The 16787-nt window shown below is 62.8% G+C and overlaps 4 protein-coding genes across 4 annotated transcripts; 3 read left to right on the plus strand and 1 right to left on the minus strand.

The window, feature by feature from the left end:
* Window positions 1-1110: 1110 nt before the first annotated feature.
* LOC309582396 (heat shock protein beta-11-like) lies at window positions 1111-1959 on the minus strand. The gene has a single exon (XM_082297543.1). The coding sequence runs from the start codon at window positions 1842-1844 to the stop codon at window positions 1260-1262; it is 585 nt and encodes a 194-aa protein (XP_082153669.1). The 5' UTR covers window positions 1845-1959; the 3' UTR covers window positions 1111-1259.
* A 772-nt stretch (window positions 1960-2731) lies between these two features.
* LOC309582292 (heat shock protein 30C-like) lies at window positions 2732-3669 on the plus strand. Its single transcript, XM_082297367.1, is given in 3 exon segments — window positions 2732-2766; window positions 2768-2871; window positions 2874-3669. Coding segments are annotated over 3 exon segments (768 nt in total). The 5' UTR covers window positions 2732-2746; the 3' UTR covers window positions 3518-3669.
* A 670-nt stretch (window positions 3670-4339) lies between these two features.
* On the plus strand, window positions 4340-10992 carry KAT2A (lysine acetyltransferase 2A). Its single transcript, XM_082297152.1, has 18 exons — window positions 4340-4810; window positions 5376-5499; window positions 5578-5723; window positions 6090-6179; window positions 6327-6508; window positions 6762-6953; window positions 7043-7149; window positions 7277-7384; window positions 7471-7607; window positions 7732-7940; window positions 8011-8137; window positions 8364-8474; window positions 8551-8694; window positions 8946-9060; window positions 9153-9189; window positions 9299-9362; window positions 9566-9650; window positions 9877-10992. The coding sequence occupies exons 1-18, from the start codon at window positions 4583-4585 to the stop codon at window positions 10068-10070; spliced, it is 2400 nt and encodes a 799-aa protein (XP_082153278.1). The 5' UTR covers window positions 4340-4582; the 3' UTR covers window positions 10071-10992.
* A 413-nt stretch (window positions 10993-11405) lies between these two features.
* Window positions 11406-15509, plus strand: DHX58 (DExH-box helicase 58; the record flags this gene model as incomplete). Its single annotated transcript, XM_082297585.1, has 12 exons — window positions 11406-11573; window positions 11651-11852; window positions 11950-12140; window positions 12351-12467; window positions 12688-12814; window positions 12895-13077; window positions 13161-13411; window positions 13535-13684; window positions 13921-14082; window positions 14364-14554; window positions 14728-14824; window positions 15074-15509. 12 exons carry the CDS (start codon window positions 11406-11408, stop codon window positions 15251-15253), a joined length of 2019 nt encoding a protein of 672 aa, XP_082153711.1. The 3' UTR covers window positions 15254-15509.
* Window positions 15510-16787: the final 1278 nt, after the last annotated feature.

Here is a 16787-nt window from a genome sequence, read left to right on the forward strand (position 1 = left end):
GGCTCGTGTGCCCTTCATCCTCTATCCAAGGTCTCAGTGCCTCTTCCTCATGCTGTATCTCCTTAAAATCCTGGAAGCAGGAAGGGTCTTGGTGATGGACTGCCTGGGATCATGCTTGAGCCTGGGCTGCCTGTGTGGTGTGGCCTCCAGTGGCCCCCAGTGCACCTCACTCATGTGGTGCTGCTTGTGCCTGGGCTGCTTAGCTGCTGGAGGAGCTCAGGACCTCTGTGGGACCACCCAGTGCTTACAGTGTGGGGTGGACTGATGCTGCTGCTTTCCCCAGGCAGCCAGAGATGGACCAGTTGGAGAAGGGCTTCCCTGATCCCACTCAGAATAATTCTGTGGACACTGTGTGGGGGGCTGTTGCCATCTGCTGGCTCTTCTCCCTGGGTGCCTGGTTTCTTCCTGGACATGGGGTCTCTGTGAAGGCATCTGTGGTGCCCTAAGGAGGGTCTTGTTGCTTGCCAGAGCAGGTGCTCAGGGCCTCAGTATTGAGGCTGGGGACCTGCTGCTGTTTGTGGTGTGTCTGGGCAATGGGCTGTCTGATCTCAGGGTGGCTTTAGCACAAACGGGCGTTCCTGCCTGCATACCTGCTGCCTGCCCACACACCTGCTGCCTGCCTGGGCCTGAGCGCGGGTGTTTGCGGTGGTTATGCACTGCACCCAGGGTTGGGCTTTTCCCTCCCTGCCGCTGGAAGCTCAGGGTGGATTCCATCAGCCCCTTGCCAAGCTGGGAAGGGGAAAGTGTGAGTACAACAGTCTCACACCACACCCAGCCCGGCAGCCCACTGTGGTTCCCTCCCCATTCTATGGGGATGGGTATTGGCCAAGGCTGTGGATCTGCAGTGTGAGGAAGGGGGTGAGGGCACTCCTGCTGCTCCCGTACAGGTGAGTGGGGCTGCCCTTCCTGCCTGCCTCCCTCCCTTAGCAGCACAGTGCTCCCATATGCACTCCCCTCCCTCACAGAACCCTCTGGGTCTGCTGTCTGGCCCAATTTTGTGCTGCCCTGAGATGCAAGAGAGGTTCTTCCCTCTCGGTGCATCCAGCTCCTCTGGCACCAAGAGTAGGGTGCAGCCTCCCCATCAATCAACACCCAGAGAACACAAGCAGATTCAATGCAAAAGAATTTTTATTGGATACAAAATCATTCCAGTTTAGTGAAAAAAAATGACATAATTGCTGATGAAGCTTGTCCGGGCTTAAACCCGAGACTTGCTCCTGTCTGCTCCGGTCCTGCCGTGGCCATTGGGTCCCATCCTGTTACGCCTGGGCTTTGTTGGTGGCTCCATCCTCAGAAGCTGGTCCGGTCTGTGGGGCTGCAGGGCTGACCTGGATGGGCACGTTCCTCTCGGGAGCGGCTGGCAGTGCCAGCTTGGGAGCCTCGATGCGGAGCTGCCCATCCTTGGACAGGGAGCAGGTCAGCGCTTCGGCGTCCACCTCTTCGGGCACGTCCCACTCCCGCTTCAGCACCTCGTACTTGTAGGAGAAGGAGCCCTTCTCATCGACATTCTGCGTCTCCTTCTGCCCCACCAGCACCACCTTCCTTCCCACCACCTTCACCGACAGCTGCTCGGGAGCGAAGTTCTTGACATCCTGGCAGACAGAGAAGCCGTCCCCAGAGCCCTGGGTCAGGGTCATGCTGGTGTTCGGGGTGCGCTCCGTGGCGATGGCTCCGTGGTTGCTCAGGAGCTGCTCGAAGCTGCTCATGAATTCCCGAGCTTTCTCCATCTCCTGCTGCAGCTCGGTGAAGATGGTCTCTGCGTGTGGCCAGAGGGTCCTCACTGTGCCCAGCCGGCTGGCCAGGGAGCTGGAGGCGAATGGTGCGAGGTGCATCCGGCAAAGCATCGCTGCTCTTGTCGTTTTTGTTGCTGGCGGCTGCTGCTGCTGCTGCTGCTGCTGCTGCTGCTGCTGCTTCTGTCCCCTTTCCAGTGGGCTGGAAGCGTCTGCCCCTCTGCTGCCGTCGGAGGCTTTTATTCCCGTTCCTCGGAGGCGTGGCCTTGTCCCGCACATTACGTCACCCTCGGGAGAAGAGCTCAGCCCTTTCCAGCCCGTTCCAGCTCATTCTTGTTACTCACCCATGAGGAGAGGCGCCGCTGACGTCGTGCCCGGCATACCTTCGCCCTGACTCTTAGAGCTCTGCTCTCCTGGCTTATAATTAGCAGCATCACCTCAGCCTCTGAGCGGGATGCCTGAGCCACCCCTGCCAAAAAATCTGTGCCCTTTGCATTTCCCAGGCATGGAGTGAGTGTGGGCTCTTCCCTGCCTCCCCCCACCCTCAGCTGGGGCCCATTTCTCCCCGTCTGTGCCCAGGGAGGTCCCCCTCAGGTGAGACCAGAAGTCAGCCCGTGGGCCCATGCCCAGGTGGCATGCACAATGGGATGCTGAGGGGTCAGGGCAGGATGGGGGTGGCCAACAGGGAAAGGAGTCCCAGAAAGTGCAGGAAGTGCCTGGCAGCAGATGACATGGGACACGTTGCTTTAGGTGTGGGACTGTCCCTGTACTGGCAGAAGTGATGCCCTCCTGGCACAATGGAGCCTTGGCTCCACCGAGCCCCTGGCAGGGGGGCCAGGGAAGGGCTCTGTGGCCCCTCGACCATGGCCCCACTGGCCCTGCTGCATCACGATGGCTCTGCAGAAACCTGAGCTGCCAGCAGTGACTGCGGCTCCCTATTTGTGGCATGTGACTTGTCCCCAGAAACAGGCGCTGCTATTTTGGCTGGTGGATAATCAGCCTCTCAAAAATAGGCGATGGCTCCAGGAGGGTGCGTGGGGAGAGAGCGTTCTGGAAGGGACACACCCCTGGGCAGAGGAGGATAAATTCCGCTGCTCCCCTGCCCCAGCCCAGTACCGCTCCAGCCACTGCACCGAGCAGAGCTGCAGCACAACCAGAAGCACTCGTTGGGAGCAGAGATGCTTTGCCGCCTGCACTTTATGCCGCCCATGTCCAGCTCACTGTTCCCGTGGCTGGGACCCGTCCGCACCCTCTGGCCACATCCAGGCACCCTCTTCGCCGAGCTGGAGCGGGAGATGCGGCTGGAGATGGAGAGGGCTCGGGAGTTCATGAGCAGCGTCGAGCAGTACCTGACCAGTGGGAGCAGCTCCGGACGGCTCGGCATCGCCGCAGACCGTGCATCGAGCACCAGCGCAGCCCTGACCCAGGGCTCTGGGGACGGCTTCTCTGTCTGCCAGGATGTGAAGGACTTTGCGCCCGAGCAGCTGTCGGTGAAGGTGGTGGGAAGGAAGGTGGTGCTGGTGGGGCAGAAGGAGACGCAGAGCACAGACGAGAAGGGCTCCTTCTCGTACAAGTACGAGGTGCTGAAGCGGGAGTGGGACGTGCCCGAGGAGGTGGACGCCGAAGCGCTGACCTGCTCCCTGTCCAAGGAAGGGCAGCTCCGCATCGAGGCTCCCAAGCTGGCATTGCCGGCTGTCCCGGAGAGGAACGTGCCCATCCAGATGGGGCCGGTGGTGGCACAGCCAGCTGGCAGCACTGAGGATGGAGCCGAGCGGGCCAAGGCATGAAGAGGAGCGACGGGGGCCAGGCTGAGCCTGGCTACAGAGGCAGCTGCTGGCCGCAGAGCAGGACCGCACTGGGACTGCGCGATGGCCCGGGGGGTGGTGTCTGCCCAAAACATGCAGCTTTTTTGATATGTAATAAATATTTCTAACTTTTATTTGTGTGGCTTCGGTGTTTCTAGTCTTGCCCAGCCCTGTGCTTTGCAACGCTCCTGCCTGTGCCCTCGCAGCGTGATGGCAGGGTGGGGAACGGGGCAGTGCTGGCACAGGGCATGTCCCTGGCACCTCTCCCCAGCTCTGCCCTGGCAGAGGAGGTTGGGCGAGGGGCTCCAGGCCATGTGCAGCACTGAGAATCCCCGGGAGCTCCTGAGCATCCCCCAGGGTAGCCTTCGGACACCTGACTCCCATCTTTGGGCTGGTGCTGGGACACTCCCGTGCGGTGCCCGCGTCCCCCGTGCTGTCCCCCCGGGCAAGTGCTGGCACCTTCCAGGCGCTGCCCGCAGCTCCGCGCCCCATCCCGCCTCTAAGCCGCACCCCCCGGTGAAAGTGGGCGCGGCCTCTCATAAATGGCCAGCGGGCGGACCCGGTTCGCTGGTGCCGGTCAGGAGGCGCGGCCAGGCTCCGTGCCGGGCGCTCGGCCGCACCCCGTGCCGGCGGTGGGAAGGCGGAGGGCGGGACACACACCGCATTTGGAGAAGAGGGCGTGGCCATGCTCCATATTTGCGGGGCTCCGCAGAGTGCGGAGCGCGCCGTGCGGCGCCGGACCGGGCGCGGTACCGGTTACCGGAGGGGCGGGAGGGCTCCTCCGGGCACCGACGGCTCGGCACCGCCCCGTGAGGGGCTGTCGCGGTGGGTCGTCATGACCGGACCTCGATCCTCTCTGGACGGTTCACGGCACGCGCAGTCCCGAGTGGGGGCTCTGCTCCCGTTCAGGACAGCGGGTGACGCGAACCGGCCCCGGGAGCGCCGTCCCGGGAGCACCGACCCCCCCTCCCCCGCCGCAGCCGACTACGGATCCCGGCGTTCCCGGCGCGCAGGCGCAGTGAGCGCGGGGCGCACGCCGGGCCCGGCATGGCGGAGCCGGAGGCCGCGCAGCCCGGGCGGCCCCCGCCTGGCCCGGGCACGGGAACGGCGGGGGCGGCGGGGGCGAGCGGGGTGACGGCTGGAGGAGCGGGATCCAGCGACCCGGCACGGCCCGGGCTGAGCCAGCAGCAGCGGGCGAGCCAGCGCAAGGCGCAGGTGCGGGGGTTCCCTCGCGGGAAGAAGCTGGAGAAGCTGGGGGTCTTCTCGGCTTGCAAGGTGGGGCACACAGGAGGGAGGGCGGGAGGTGGGGTTCAAGGCTGTGCATGGGTGGGGAATGCAAGGACGGGCGTGGGTGGGGGTGCAGGGGATACGGGAATGGGGGTTCAAGGCTGTGCTTGGGTGGGGGATGAAGGATGGGGGTGCTGACCTGAGTGGGGAATGCAGGAGGGAGTTGCAAGGACGCTTATGGGTGTAGGAGGGGAACTTAGCGGGTGCAGGAGGATGAGTGCAAGGAATGCATGGACAAAGGATGCAGGATTGGGTGCTGGGATGTACATGGGGTGCAGGACGGGGGTTTTTGGGCTGTTCACAGGCAGGGGCTGCAGGAAGAGAGTGCTGCAGAGAGGTGCAGGGATGTCCCTGGGCAGGGGCTGCGAGGTTCTGGGGCTTCACGGGAGAGTGTTGGGATGGCGGGTGATGCAGGATGGGGGCTGAGAAAAGCTGGGGTGGGTGAAAAGGGGCAGGTGGAAGCCAGGGAAATCGTTTCACCAGAGAAGGTGGCAGCCTCAGCACGTGGCAGCGCGTGGGCCACTGCGGAGGCCACTTCTGTCCCTCATACCAGGCCAACGACGCCTGCAAGTGCAATGGCTGGAAGAACCCAAACCCCCCCACAGCCCCTCGGATGGACCTGCAGCAGCCGGTGACCAACCTGAGTGAACCGTGCCGGAGCTGTGGCCACGCGCTGGGTAGCTCCTGTGGGGCCTCACGGGCAGGGTGAGCAGTGCTGATCCCCTGGTCTCACCGCGGCTTTCTCTCCGGCACAGCGGACCATGTGTCCCACCTGGAGAACGTCTCGGAGGACGAGATCAACCGTCTGCTGGGCATGGTGGTAGATGTGGAGAACCTCTTCATGTCAGTGCACAAGGAGGAGGACACGGACACCAAGCAGGTGTATTTCTACCTGTTCAAGGTGCGCATGTCTCGCTGCCCCACTCACGGTGGGACTTGTGCAGGGTCTCTGGTCCTTGTGGGGAGCTGGGGCTGCTGTCCCGCTGTTCATGCTCTGTTGGAGCTGGAGCTGAAGCTGGGGCTGTGAACCATCCCACAGCCCAAAGGTCTGAAACACTGACCCTCTTCTGAAGTGACCTCTGTCCTGGCCTTGAATTCCCTTGGGGTATGGTTTTAGGGGATGAACGGGTGTCCTCCAAGGGCAACCCCGGTGCCTTCCTGGTTGTAGAAATCAGAGCAGCCCCATGGCAGTGTCAGCCACCTCCACCATTCCTGGAGCATCCAGTTTCTGGCACTCTGGTGACCTTGTCTAATGGTGTCTTTGTAGCTGCTGCGGAAGTGCATCCTGCAGATGAGCCAGCCTGTGGTCGAAGGCTCCCTGGGGAGCCCCCCCTTTGAGAAACCAAACATTGAGCAGGTGAGGCTGCTGTCAGGCTTGTGCACTGCCCTGATGGCTTATCCTATGTTCTGCTGCTCTTCCATGGTCCCCTCACTCTCTGGGAGGCAGCACGGAAGAACTCAGAACAGCCCCTGGCGCCCTCCCAATGTTCCATCCTCTCCCCAGGGAGTCCTGAATTTTGTGCAGTACAAGTTCAGCCACTTGCCACCCAAGGAGCGCCAGACCATGTATGAGCTCTCCAAGATGTTCCTGCTGTGCCTCAACTACTGGAAGCTGGAGACGCCGTCCCAGTTCCGTCAGCGCTCCCAGAACGACGATGTGGCCACCTACAAGGTCAACTACACCAGGTGAGAGCAGGGGGTGGTAATTAGCCAGCCACCCTGGGGGTCTCACTGCTGGGACTCTCCCCAGCTCTCCCAGAGTGTCGGTCCACTAGGAGAGCAGGCACCCAGTGGGGCCAGTGCTTCTAAATGTCAGCCATGCCCTCCGTCCACCTTCTCTTCTCGCCCTTGCTCCTGGCAGCGTTGTCCCAGGAGGGATATGCATGCTCTGGGGTCTCTGATTCCAGCCTTGTCACCGGAGCCCCTTCCTGTCCCACAGGTGGCTGTGCTACTGCCACGTGCCGCAGAGCTGTGACAGCCTGCCCCGCTACGAGACCACCCACGTCTTCGGGCGCAGCCTCCTCAAGTCCATCTTCACGGTGACCCGCCGGCAGCTGCTGGAGAAGTTCCGGGTGGAGAAAGACAAGCTGGTGCCGGAGAAGCGGACACTGATCCTCACCCACTTCCCCAAGTAGGTGCCCAGTGTGGGGATGGCTGCTGGAGCACTGAGGGGACTCCTCCTTTGGGATGCTTGCATGCTGATGTGCCACTCTCTGCCAGGTTCCTCTCCATGCTGGAGGAGGAGATCTACGGTGAGAACTCTCCAATCTGGGAGGCTGATTTCACGGTGCCAGCTGCGGAGGGTGCCCAGCTGGCGTCTCGCCCAGGTATTTCAGGAAGCAGCTCCCCCTGTTTGGGGGCTGTGGGATAAAGGATCAAGGTGCAAGTGAGCTGGGCTGCCACGGCTTGATGAGGCGCTTTCCAGCAGTCATGGGCACCACGGGTCTGTTCCAGCTGCAGTCAGCACCGTCGCCGTGCCCACCACTCCTCTCTTCAGCAAGAAGCTCAGCAGCAGCAGCTCAGCCGCTAGCCTGGACACCAGCACTCCAGAACCCCTGCCAGGTAAGGTCACATTAGCCCACGCCACAAAGCTGGAACTGTCCGTGGTCCCTCCCGGCACTGGATGTGCTGCTCTGCTCCCATCCCAGGGGAGAAGCGGAAGCTACCTGAGAGCCTGACGCTGGAGGATGCCAAGCGGATCCGTGTCATGGGAGACATCCCCATGGAGCTGGTGAACGAGGTCATGCTGACCATCACGGACCCTGCTGCCATGCTGGGCCCTGAGGTATGGGCTGGGGATGCTGGGGCAGCTCTGGTGCTCTCCAGTGCCCACAGAGCTGCTTCCCCAGTGTGCCAGGGTGGAGTGGGGCTCCCCCAACAGAGGGACAGTGACCCCCCCATGCCCCCAGACCAGCCTGCTGTCGGCCAACGCGGCGCGGGATGAGACGGCGCGGCTGGAGGAGCGCCGCGGCATCATCGAGTTCCATGTTATCGGCAACTCGCTCTCGCAGAAATCCAACAAGAAGATCCTGATGTGGCTGGTGGGGCTGCAGAATGTCTTCTCGCACCAGCTGCCCCGCATGCCCAAGGAGTACATCACTCGCCTCGTCTTTGACCCGTGCGTGGCTGGGGGATGCGGGCGGGCCAGTGCGGGGGGCTCCCCTCACCCTCGGCTGTGCTGCCCGCAGGAAGCACAAGACCCTGGCGCTGATCAAGGATGGCCGAGTGATCGGGGGCATCTGCTTCCGCATGTTCCCTACCCAAGGCTTCACGGAGATTGTCTTCTGTGCCGTCACCTCCAACGAGCAAGTGAAGGTGAGAGCGGGGAGAAGGGCACACATGTGTGCCCCTCAAAGCTGGGCAGGGTGGTCTCTGTGTAGCTGCCCCTTGGGCAGCCAGACCTGCTCAGCACTGACCAGCCCCAAGCAGTGGTAGTTGCTCCAGGACATCTTCCAGCTGCCATTTCCATGGATGGGAGGGGGTTGTTAATCCCAACTGGGGCTGCCTGGGGGTGGTCCCTGTCTCACGGTGCTTCCCCAAGGGCTATGGGACACACCTGATGAACCACCTGAAGGAGTACCACATCAAGCACAACATCCTCTACTTCCTCACCTATGCGGACGAGTACGCCATTGGCTACTTCAAAAAGCAGGTGGGCTCCTTTCCCTGGGAGCTGCCCCCAGCTCTGCTGCACACCTGCCCCCTCCCACCCACCCTCTCTCTCCTAGGGCTTTTCCAAGGACATCAAGGTCCCCAAGAGCCGCTACCTGGGATACATCAAGGACTACGAGGGGGCGACCCTGATGGAGTGTGAGCTGAACCCCCGCATCCCCTACACTGAGCTTTCACACATCATCAAGAAGCAGAAGGAGGTATGGCCCAGGAGTGGGCAGGAGGGTGGATGAGCACTGCCAGCCTCCCCCTGAAGGCAGGGGAGAGGTGTGGGTCTGTGCTGGCCCTGAGAGTAGACTTGCAGGGCAGAGAGGGGGCACTGGTGGCCTTGTCACTGGCCAGGGTTGTCTCTGGCCCTGCACAATGGGTTTATGGGGTCCCACATCACGGTGTGGCAGAGCATCATGCAGTCCCCACTCATCTGCCCCCTTCCAACCCCCCTTCCCTGCAGATCATCAAGAAGCTGATCGAGAGGAAACAGGCGCAGATCCGCAAAGTCTACCCAGGCCTGACCTGCTTCAAGGAGGGTGTGCGGCAGATCCCCATCGAGAGCGTCCCTGGCATCCGTGAGTCCTGGCAGGGGGTCTGGCAGGAGGGCTCTGTCCTCCCTCCCCATGGCTGCAGGGCACATGTGGTGACGCTGACGCTTGTCTTCCAGGAGAAACAGGATGGAAACCACTGGGGAAGGAGAAGGGGTGAGTGCTGCATGAGGGCGAGGGGCTCAGCTCTGCCTGTACCTCAGTCCTGGCATTGGCCAGGCCCTGGAATGGAGAGAGACTGATGGGCACTGGCTTTGTCCTGCAGGAAGGAACTGAAGGACCCAGACCAGCTCTACAACATGCTGAAGAACCTCCTGGCCCAGATCAAGGTGTGGGCAGGAGAGGACCCTTGCTCCAGGGTGCCTGTCTGCCTGACAGCCCTCAGAGCTGCCTCCCTTGGGATGGGCTGTACAGGGCTTTGCCCTTGGGGCCTGCTGGGGTGACCCAGGTGTGGGGAGAGCAGGACTCTTGAGTGCTGGAGCGAACAAGGGTTGTGTGGTCATTGCTCCAACTGCCCCCCACTTCTCCCCAGACCCACCCCAGTGCGTGGCCCTTCATGGAGCCAGTGAAGAAGTCAGAGGCACCGGACTACTATGAAATCATCCGCTTCCCAATAGGTAGGTTGCTGTGTCCACCCCCCCAGCACAAGATTACAGAAGAGAGGGCTGAGGACCCCCCCATTCATTGTGGGGTCTGTGCTGGGGACTCAACTTTGGGGTGGTGGAAGCCTCAGGATAGCCCAGAGTGAGAGAGGGATGAGTTGGGACCTGTGGTTGGTGTCCAGCTCAGTGGCTGGGTGGTGCAGAGGCCTGGGGAGGGGCCCTGACTGTTCCCCACCCCCAGACCTGAAGACCATGACGGAGCGCCTGAAGAACCGCTACTACGTCACCAAGAAGCTGTTCATCGCCGACCTGCAGCGCATCATCACCAACTGCCGCGAGTACAACCCGCCCGACAGCGACTACTGCAAGTGTGCCAACACCCTCGAGAAGTTCTTCTACTTCAAGCTCAAGGAGGGGGGGCTCATCGACAAGTAGGGGGGCTGGCTTGGACCTGCTGTAGCCACTGGCCCTCCCATGGGAGGGACCTGTGGGATCCAGCCCCACTCTCTCTGTGGGTAGGAGCTGCTGGAGGGATTGGTGCTGCTGAGCAGCCTGGGGAGCTGGGCCTTCCTTCTTGGGGAACCACAGGGGCTGGGGGGGCTGGTGCTTTTATCCCTGAGGTGCTCTGGCTGCCTCTCCTAGGGAATGGGGGTGAGGCTGGAGCTGCCTCATCAGGATCTGCCCAGGGCAGAGACAGCACTGAGCTCCTGCCTCTGCCTGGGGAGGGGGAGCCCCCTGACCCCTGTGCGTCCCCCCTTACCTGGGATCGTGCCTTCTGCCCTGGCTCCCTGTGACAGGGCAGGGGCACACAAGTGCTTTGGTTTCTGCTCCGTCCACGTGCAGGCAGCCCCTACCCCTCACACTGAATGTACGGCGGGGTCAGCCCTGCGGCTGCCCGCAGCGGTGCTGCTCCTGGGCCAGGGTCCTGCTGGGCAGGGGGGCTCTGCCCTGCACCCCCAGTTCCTGCTGCCTCTGTCAGCTCTTCCCCCGGGGCAGGTCTGCCTTCCCTGCCTGTACATCCTCCCTGCCTGCCCCTGCTGCCAGCTGGGGGGGTGGGGGGGCTGCCAGCCCCAGTCCTGCCCCTCCGGGTGCCAGGGAGGGTGGCTGCCCGGTGCTGTGCTGGCTTCTGTTCCCCCTGCTCCGCTCCAGCTGGCAGACACCTCTGCTTGTCTCCCTCCTTGCTCCCCCCTCCTTGTGCCCCCCACCCCTTTCCCTGCCCCCCACTCGCCCCCATTCTACTTGACTGGTGTTTCGTTGGTTTGTTTGGTTTTGGTTTTTTTTTTAATAAATGTCTTTGTGCAGCCCCAGCTCCATCCGTGGGGCTCACCCCAGCGTGGTGGGCAGGTGGACAACCTGGGATGTTGTGGAGGGTGTTTGTGTTGGGGAGGGGAATAGGAACAACTCGGGATGGGGAGAGTGTGAAGATCCCCGTGGATGGGCTGGGTTGCACTGGGCAGAACTGGGGTGCAGGGTTGGGTGGGGTGCTCAGTGCTGCGCTGGGGTCCCGGACCGGTCGGGGCGCAGGGGCCGTCTGGGTGCGGGGGGGTGCTGTGGGTGCTCCACTCGGTTTCGGTTTCGGTTTCGGTTTCGGTTCTGATCTCCGGGCCGGGCGGCTCGGCTCGGCTCGGCTCGGCTCAGTTGGCCCCAGCGCGGCCGGCGGGGCCCCCCCTTGCGGGCCCCCCCCGCCGGGACCAGCAGGATGCGCCGCCTCCAGTTTCGTTTCCCGCCTGGTTCCGCCTTCGGCAGATGCGGAACGCGCAGCGGCGGGGAATGGAGCTCCGGGGGTACCAGCGAGAGGCGGCGGCCCCGGCCCTGCGCGGCCTCAACAGCATCGTTTGCCTGCCCACGGGCGCCGGGAAGACCCGCGTTGCCGTCCACGTCTGCCGGCGGCACCTGCAGAGCCGGCCGGGCGGCAAGGTGGCCGTGCTTGTCAACAAGGTGCTGCCCTGCCCCAGGACCGCGGGAGCCACGGCTGGTGGTCCTGGCCGGTGCTGAGCGTGGTCCTGTGGGCGCAGGTGCACCTGGTGGACCAGCACACCGAGAAGGAGTTCCAGGCACTGCAGGACACCTTCAAGGTGGCATCCATCAGTGGGGACACCAGCCACAAAGCCTTCTTCGCCTGCCTGGTGAAGGAGAACGATGTTATCATCTGCACAGCCCAGATACTGCAGAACGCCCTGGTCAGCACGGAGGAGGACATGCACGTGGAGCTGACAGGTGGGCACCAGACCACATACGCTGCTGGCCCCACAGCCATGGCTGAGCCCCCAGCTGAGCCCCATCTCACCCCGCTCCACTCCCCGTCCCGGAGCAGATTTCTCGCTGCTGGTGATAGACGAGTGCCACCACACGCACAAGGACGCCGTCTACAACAAGATCATGCTGAGATACCTCCAGCACAAGCTCAGCAGGGAGCAGGAGCTGCCACAGGTTCTGGGGCTGACGGCATCCCCTGGCACTGGGGGGGCAATGTCCTTCGAGGAGGCTGTAGAGCACATCCTGCAGGTGTGTCCTGTGCCCCCTGTCCTGCTTCAGCACAGCTTCCCCTGGGGTTCAGCAGGGTGTCCCTTGGGATGGGGATTGATGTCCAGGTGTGTGGGTGCTGGGCAGACCAGAGGAGTCATCCCCAAACTCATCAGGTTGCCAGTGAGCACCACGCAGTGCACTGTCCTGGGCAGCTGGGCTCAGGGTGGAAGCAGGATCTTTCCCTCTCAGATCTGTGCCAACCTAGACACTGAGAAGATCACATCGGTGCAGGACGAGGCGCAGCACCTGCAGAGCCATGTCCCCCAACCCAAGAAGCAGTATGACCTGTGCCAGGAGCGAGTGCAGGTGAGGTATGGCTGCTCAGAGCCATGGGGCTGCTCACTGGGTGGAAGATGAGACCCTCAAGCCTTGCTGGGTGAGGAGCTGTGTCCTTTCATCCGCTTTGCTCAGGCCAGTGTGAGAAATCGGTTGACCCAGTTTTGGTGCTGGGGGATCCTGCAACTGTCTGGGTCCCGCCATGCAACCAGCCATGATTCCCAAATCCTGAGCCCCTCCCTGCTCCCAGGACCCCTTTGGTGAGCAGCTGAAGAAGATGATGGTGCAGATCCAGCAGTACATGGAGAAGCCGGGTCTCCCATGGGACTTTGGCACGCAGATTTACGAGCAGCGCATCGTGGAGCTGGAGAAGAGAGGTGAGGGTGCAGCAGTGCAGGTGTGGCGGTGCTGAGCCACGGGGACAGGCTGTGACTGCCGTGTCCCCTGGCCCCACCAGCCGCAGAGATGTTTTGTCGCAAGATCCGGGTGTGCGCCCTGCACCTGCGCAAGTACAACGACGCTCTGCTGATCAATGACACCGTGCGGATGATTGACGCCTTCCAGTGCCTCCAGCAGTTCTACAGCGCTGAGAGGGATGAGAAGGACCCTACTGAACAGTTCCTCATTGCCACGTTTGAGGGTAACAGAGGGGCCTGGAGGGGGGTGATGCTGGCTGCGTTTTGGGTGTAAGGAGTCTCCCTGACACCCTTCTCATCTGTGCAGAGAACAGGGCGAGGCTGCAGGCACTTGCCGGGGACCAGCGCTATGAGAACCCCAGGCTGGGCAAGCTGGAGGGGATCCTGCGTGAGCACTTTCAGCCCCTGGGCGCTTCTCGTGGCATCGTCTTCACCAAGACAAGGCAGAGCGCTCACAGCCTGCTCAGCTGGCTGCAGACCACGGCCACACTCCAGCACATCAGGGCCACCGTCCTCACTGGCGCTGGCTACAGCAACCAGACCAGGCACATGACACAGGTGAGTGGAGGGTGGGCAGGAACTGGATTGCTCCCACTCTGCACACTTTGGGGGTGCTGCTGGTGCTGCCCAGGCCTCAGAGCCCTACACAGCTGCTGAAGCATCGCCCCCCTGTCTACCCAGAACGAGCAGCAGAATGTGATCAAGCAGTTCCGTGAGGGAGCCCTCAACCTGCTCTTCTCCACCAGTGTGGCTGAGGAGGGCCTGGACATCCCTGAGTGCAACATCGTGGTCCGCTATGGGCTGATGACCAATGAGATCGCCATGATGCAGGTGCTGCCCAGACTCCCTCTGGCCCTGCCAGGAACCCCCAAAGCCGCGGGGGTGGGACATGGGGGCTCTTGCTTTCCCTGCAGGCATGTCCTTGGGGATGAGCCCAGCCCCTGGCAGAACATCTCCTTGACAAGGTGCAGGGGAGGGTGGAAGTGGCTCTGTTCTCACAGGGTGGCACGAAAGGGTTGGCTGTGTCCCTCTTCTACTGACTGCAACATTTGGACCTTGCTCTGCAGGCCCGGGGCCGTGCCCGTGCTGAGAACAGTGTCTACTCTGTCCTCGCCAAAGCCAACAGCAGAGAGGTGGCCCGAGAGCTGCTCAACGAGGACCGGGTGGAGCTCATGAAGAGGGCGATTCAGGCAGTGCAAGCCATGCCTGAGCAGGAGTACAACCAAAAGGTGGGTGCTGGGTGCCGCCATGGGCACTGGCAGAGCCAGGCAGCTCTTGCCCACCTCTGCACCCTGCATTTGGGTGCCTTCTCTGCCCCAGGGCAGCACCGGATCCTGAGATGGGGTTGTGTGAGGGGCATGGGGCAGTGTGTGCCCATCCTGCCCTGCCTGTCCTGCCCTGTCGCTTGCACTCATGGGATGATGCATCCCTCGGTGGATCTTGCCATATCTGCCATCTGTCTTTGCCTGTAGCCCTGTGCTGACCCTTATCCCCCCTGTGTCTCCCACAGATCCGGGAGCTGCAGCGGGTGGCCGTAGCCAGCTGGCTGATGAAGGAGGCCAGGATCAGTGAGCGGCGGCAGCTGCACGACCCAGACACTGTTCGCCTGTACTGTGTCAACTGCAACATGGCCGTGTGCCATGGCAGCGACATCCGCACAGTGGAGGGCATGCACCATGTCAATGTCAACCCCGAATTCGGGTAGGAGTCTTGCATGGGCAGGGGCGAGCGGGCAGGGGTAGCACCAGCCTGCTGCCAGCTCTTTCTCTTGGTGCAGGGAGATTGCAGGAACTTTGACTATGGGAGCACCTGTGCTGCCCTGTTTGTGTCCCCTGGACCATCATTCTTACTGTCTGGTGTCCCCTTCCTTCCAGGCTGTATTACAGAGTTTCCTCTGGGAAAATACAATTCCAGCGCACTTTCAGGGACTGGGAGCCTGGCTGCCGTATTGCCTGCAGCGCCTGCAGCCAGGTGAGCACAACCATCCCCCTGTGTCTGCAGCCCAGTCAGAGCTGGAGGGACAGGAAGGGCTGTGCCTTGTGCCCCAGCTCACAGCTGCACATGCCTGTGTCATGTGTGCTGAGGGACATGGACGCAGGCTGCCTGCAAAGGAGAGACATGCCTTGGGAGCAAGGAACTTGCCCATCCCTGTGTGCGTGGCCCTGCAGCCTGGGGACGCTGTGTGTGCGGTGTCTAACTGTCCCCTCCCTGCCCACACAGGACTGGGGCATGGAGATGCTGTACCGGCAGGTGAAGCTGCCTATCCTCTGCATCAAAAACTTTGTGGTGGAGACACCGGAAGAGAAGAGGAGGTACAAGAAGTGGAGCGCTGTGACGTTCCCCATCAAGGCGTTTGACTACCTGGAGTACTGCGCTGACACCCATGGCCTGTCCTTCTAGCACAGGCTCTGTTCAGAAGAGGACTATTCACAGGGCACTTTCAGGGTCTCACATGAAAGGGAGAGGCTTCCTCGACCCTTGGACAGAAGGCCATGGCTCACTCCTCTCTTCCTCGCTGGTCTGAGCTGCAGCAGTGCGTCCCGTGCTGGAGCCCATGGCTGCTGAAGGAGCTTTGCTGACCCCGGGCAGCAAAGAAGGGATGAGATGCTGGGATCAAAAACCACCCAAACCCTTCCTTGCTCCCCATGCTGCTGCCTTCCCCTCTGCAACCCTGCCAGGAGAACCATCCGTTTTTGTGGGGCCAGGACATAGCCCACTGCTTCTCCACTCTGATTTGTGAATTCATGGGTCTCCATTAAAAACGCATGTGCTAGACTGAAGGGGCAGGTTGGCCGTGTCACTTGTGACAAGAGCTGGCTGGACAGGAGCGTTCGAGGGGGGGACATTGCACCAGAGCCAGACCCCACTGTGTGCTGTGCCAGCAGAACAGGGCTCTCCAGGGGACAGTGGAGCCTGTGAGGCTGCCCCGGCCCTACCCCCCCCCCCGCAGACAGTGGCCTGTCTCACCCACCCACCCAAGACCGAACCTTCCCGAGGCCCAGAACGAGCCTAAACCCCTCTGGGGCAGCCCCAGGGGGTCCCTCCGGGGCTTCGGGCGTCCCCTCGATCTCACCTGGGAACACCCTGGAAAGCGCTTTGCGTCCGAGCCGCGGGGGAGCCGCGGGGCTTGCGGCAGGACTCGGGACCGGGACCGGGACCGGGCCGGCTTCGGGGCGAGGGATTCGGTACCGGGGTACGCAGCCCGTGCTGTGCCGCCGCTGGGCGCTAGAGGGAGCCCCGGGCCGGGCTGGGGATGCCCGGGGAATGACCGGGGGGACCGGGGGATGTTCGGGGAACCGGGAGATGTTCGGGGAATCGGGGGATGAGCCGGGGGAACCGGGGGATGTTCGGGGGACCGGGGGATGAGCCAGGGGGACCGGGGGATGATCCGGGGGGACCGGGGAATGATCCGGGGGAACCGGGGGATGTTCGGGGGACCGGGGGATGATCCGGGGGGACCGGGGGATATTTGGGGGGACCGGGAGATGTTCGGGGGACCGGAAGATGTTCGATGAACCGGAGGATGAGCCGGGGGAACCGGGGGATGTTCGGGGACCGGGGGATGTTCGGGGAACCGGGGGATGAGCCGGGGGGACCGGGGGATGCCCGGGGGGACCGGGGGATCTTCGGGGAACCGGGGGATGAGCCGGGGGGACCGGGGGATGTCCGAGGAACTGGGAGATGATCCGGGGGACCGGGGGATGTTCGGGGAACCGGGGGATGCCCGGGGAACCGGGATATAACCCGGGGGGACCGGGGGATGCCCGGGGAACCGGGGAACGATCCGGCGGGACCGGGGGATGCTCCGGTGAGTACAGGGGGCTGCAGCGCTCGCACCGGCCGCTCCCCGCGTGTCCCTTCCCCGCGGGATCCTGCCGCACGTGTTGGTGCTGGCCCGGGGACGCCCCCCCGCCGGTAAGCAGCGCGGATGCTC

This window comes from Coloeus monedula (assembly GCF_965178545.1).
Source record: "Coloeus monedula genome assembly, chromosome: 26".
In the NCBI taxonomy this organism is placed as follows: Eukaryota; Metazoa; Chordata; class Aves; order Passeriformes; family Corvidae; genus Coloeus; species Coloeus monedula.

Bases quoted from the DNA above. Each gene is read 5' to 3' on its own strand.
- LOC309582396 (XM_082297543.1), bottom strand. From the start codon at position 1,844: ATGCTTTGCCGGATGCACCTCGCACCATTCGCCTCCAGCTCCCTGGCC.
- KAT2A (XM_082297152.1), top strand. From the start codon at position 4,583: ATGGCGGAGCCGGAGGCCGCGCAGCCCGGGCGGCCCCCGCCTGGCCCG. The intron at 9,363-9,565 runs GTGTGGGCAGGA...ACTTCTCCCCAG, and splicing joins ACCTCCTGGCCCAGATCAAG to ACCCACCCCAGTGCGTGGCC. The intron at 9,651-9,876 runs GTAGGTTGCTGT...CCCCACCCCCAG, and splicing joins AATCATCCGCTTCCCAATAG to ACCTGAAGACCATGACGGAG.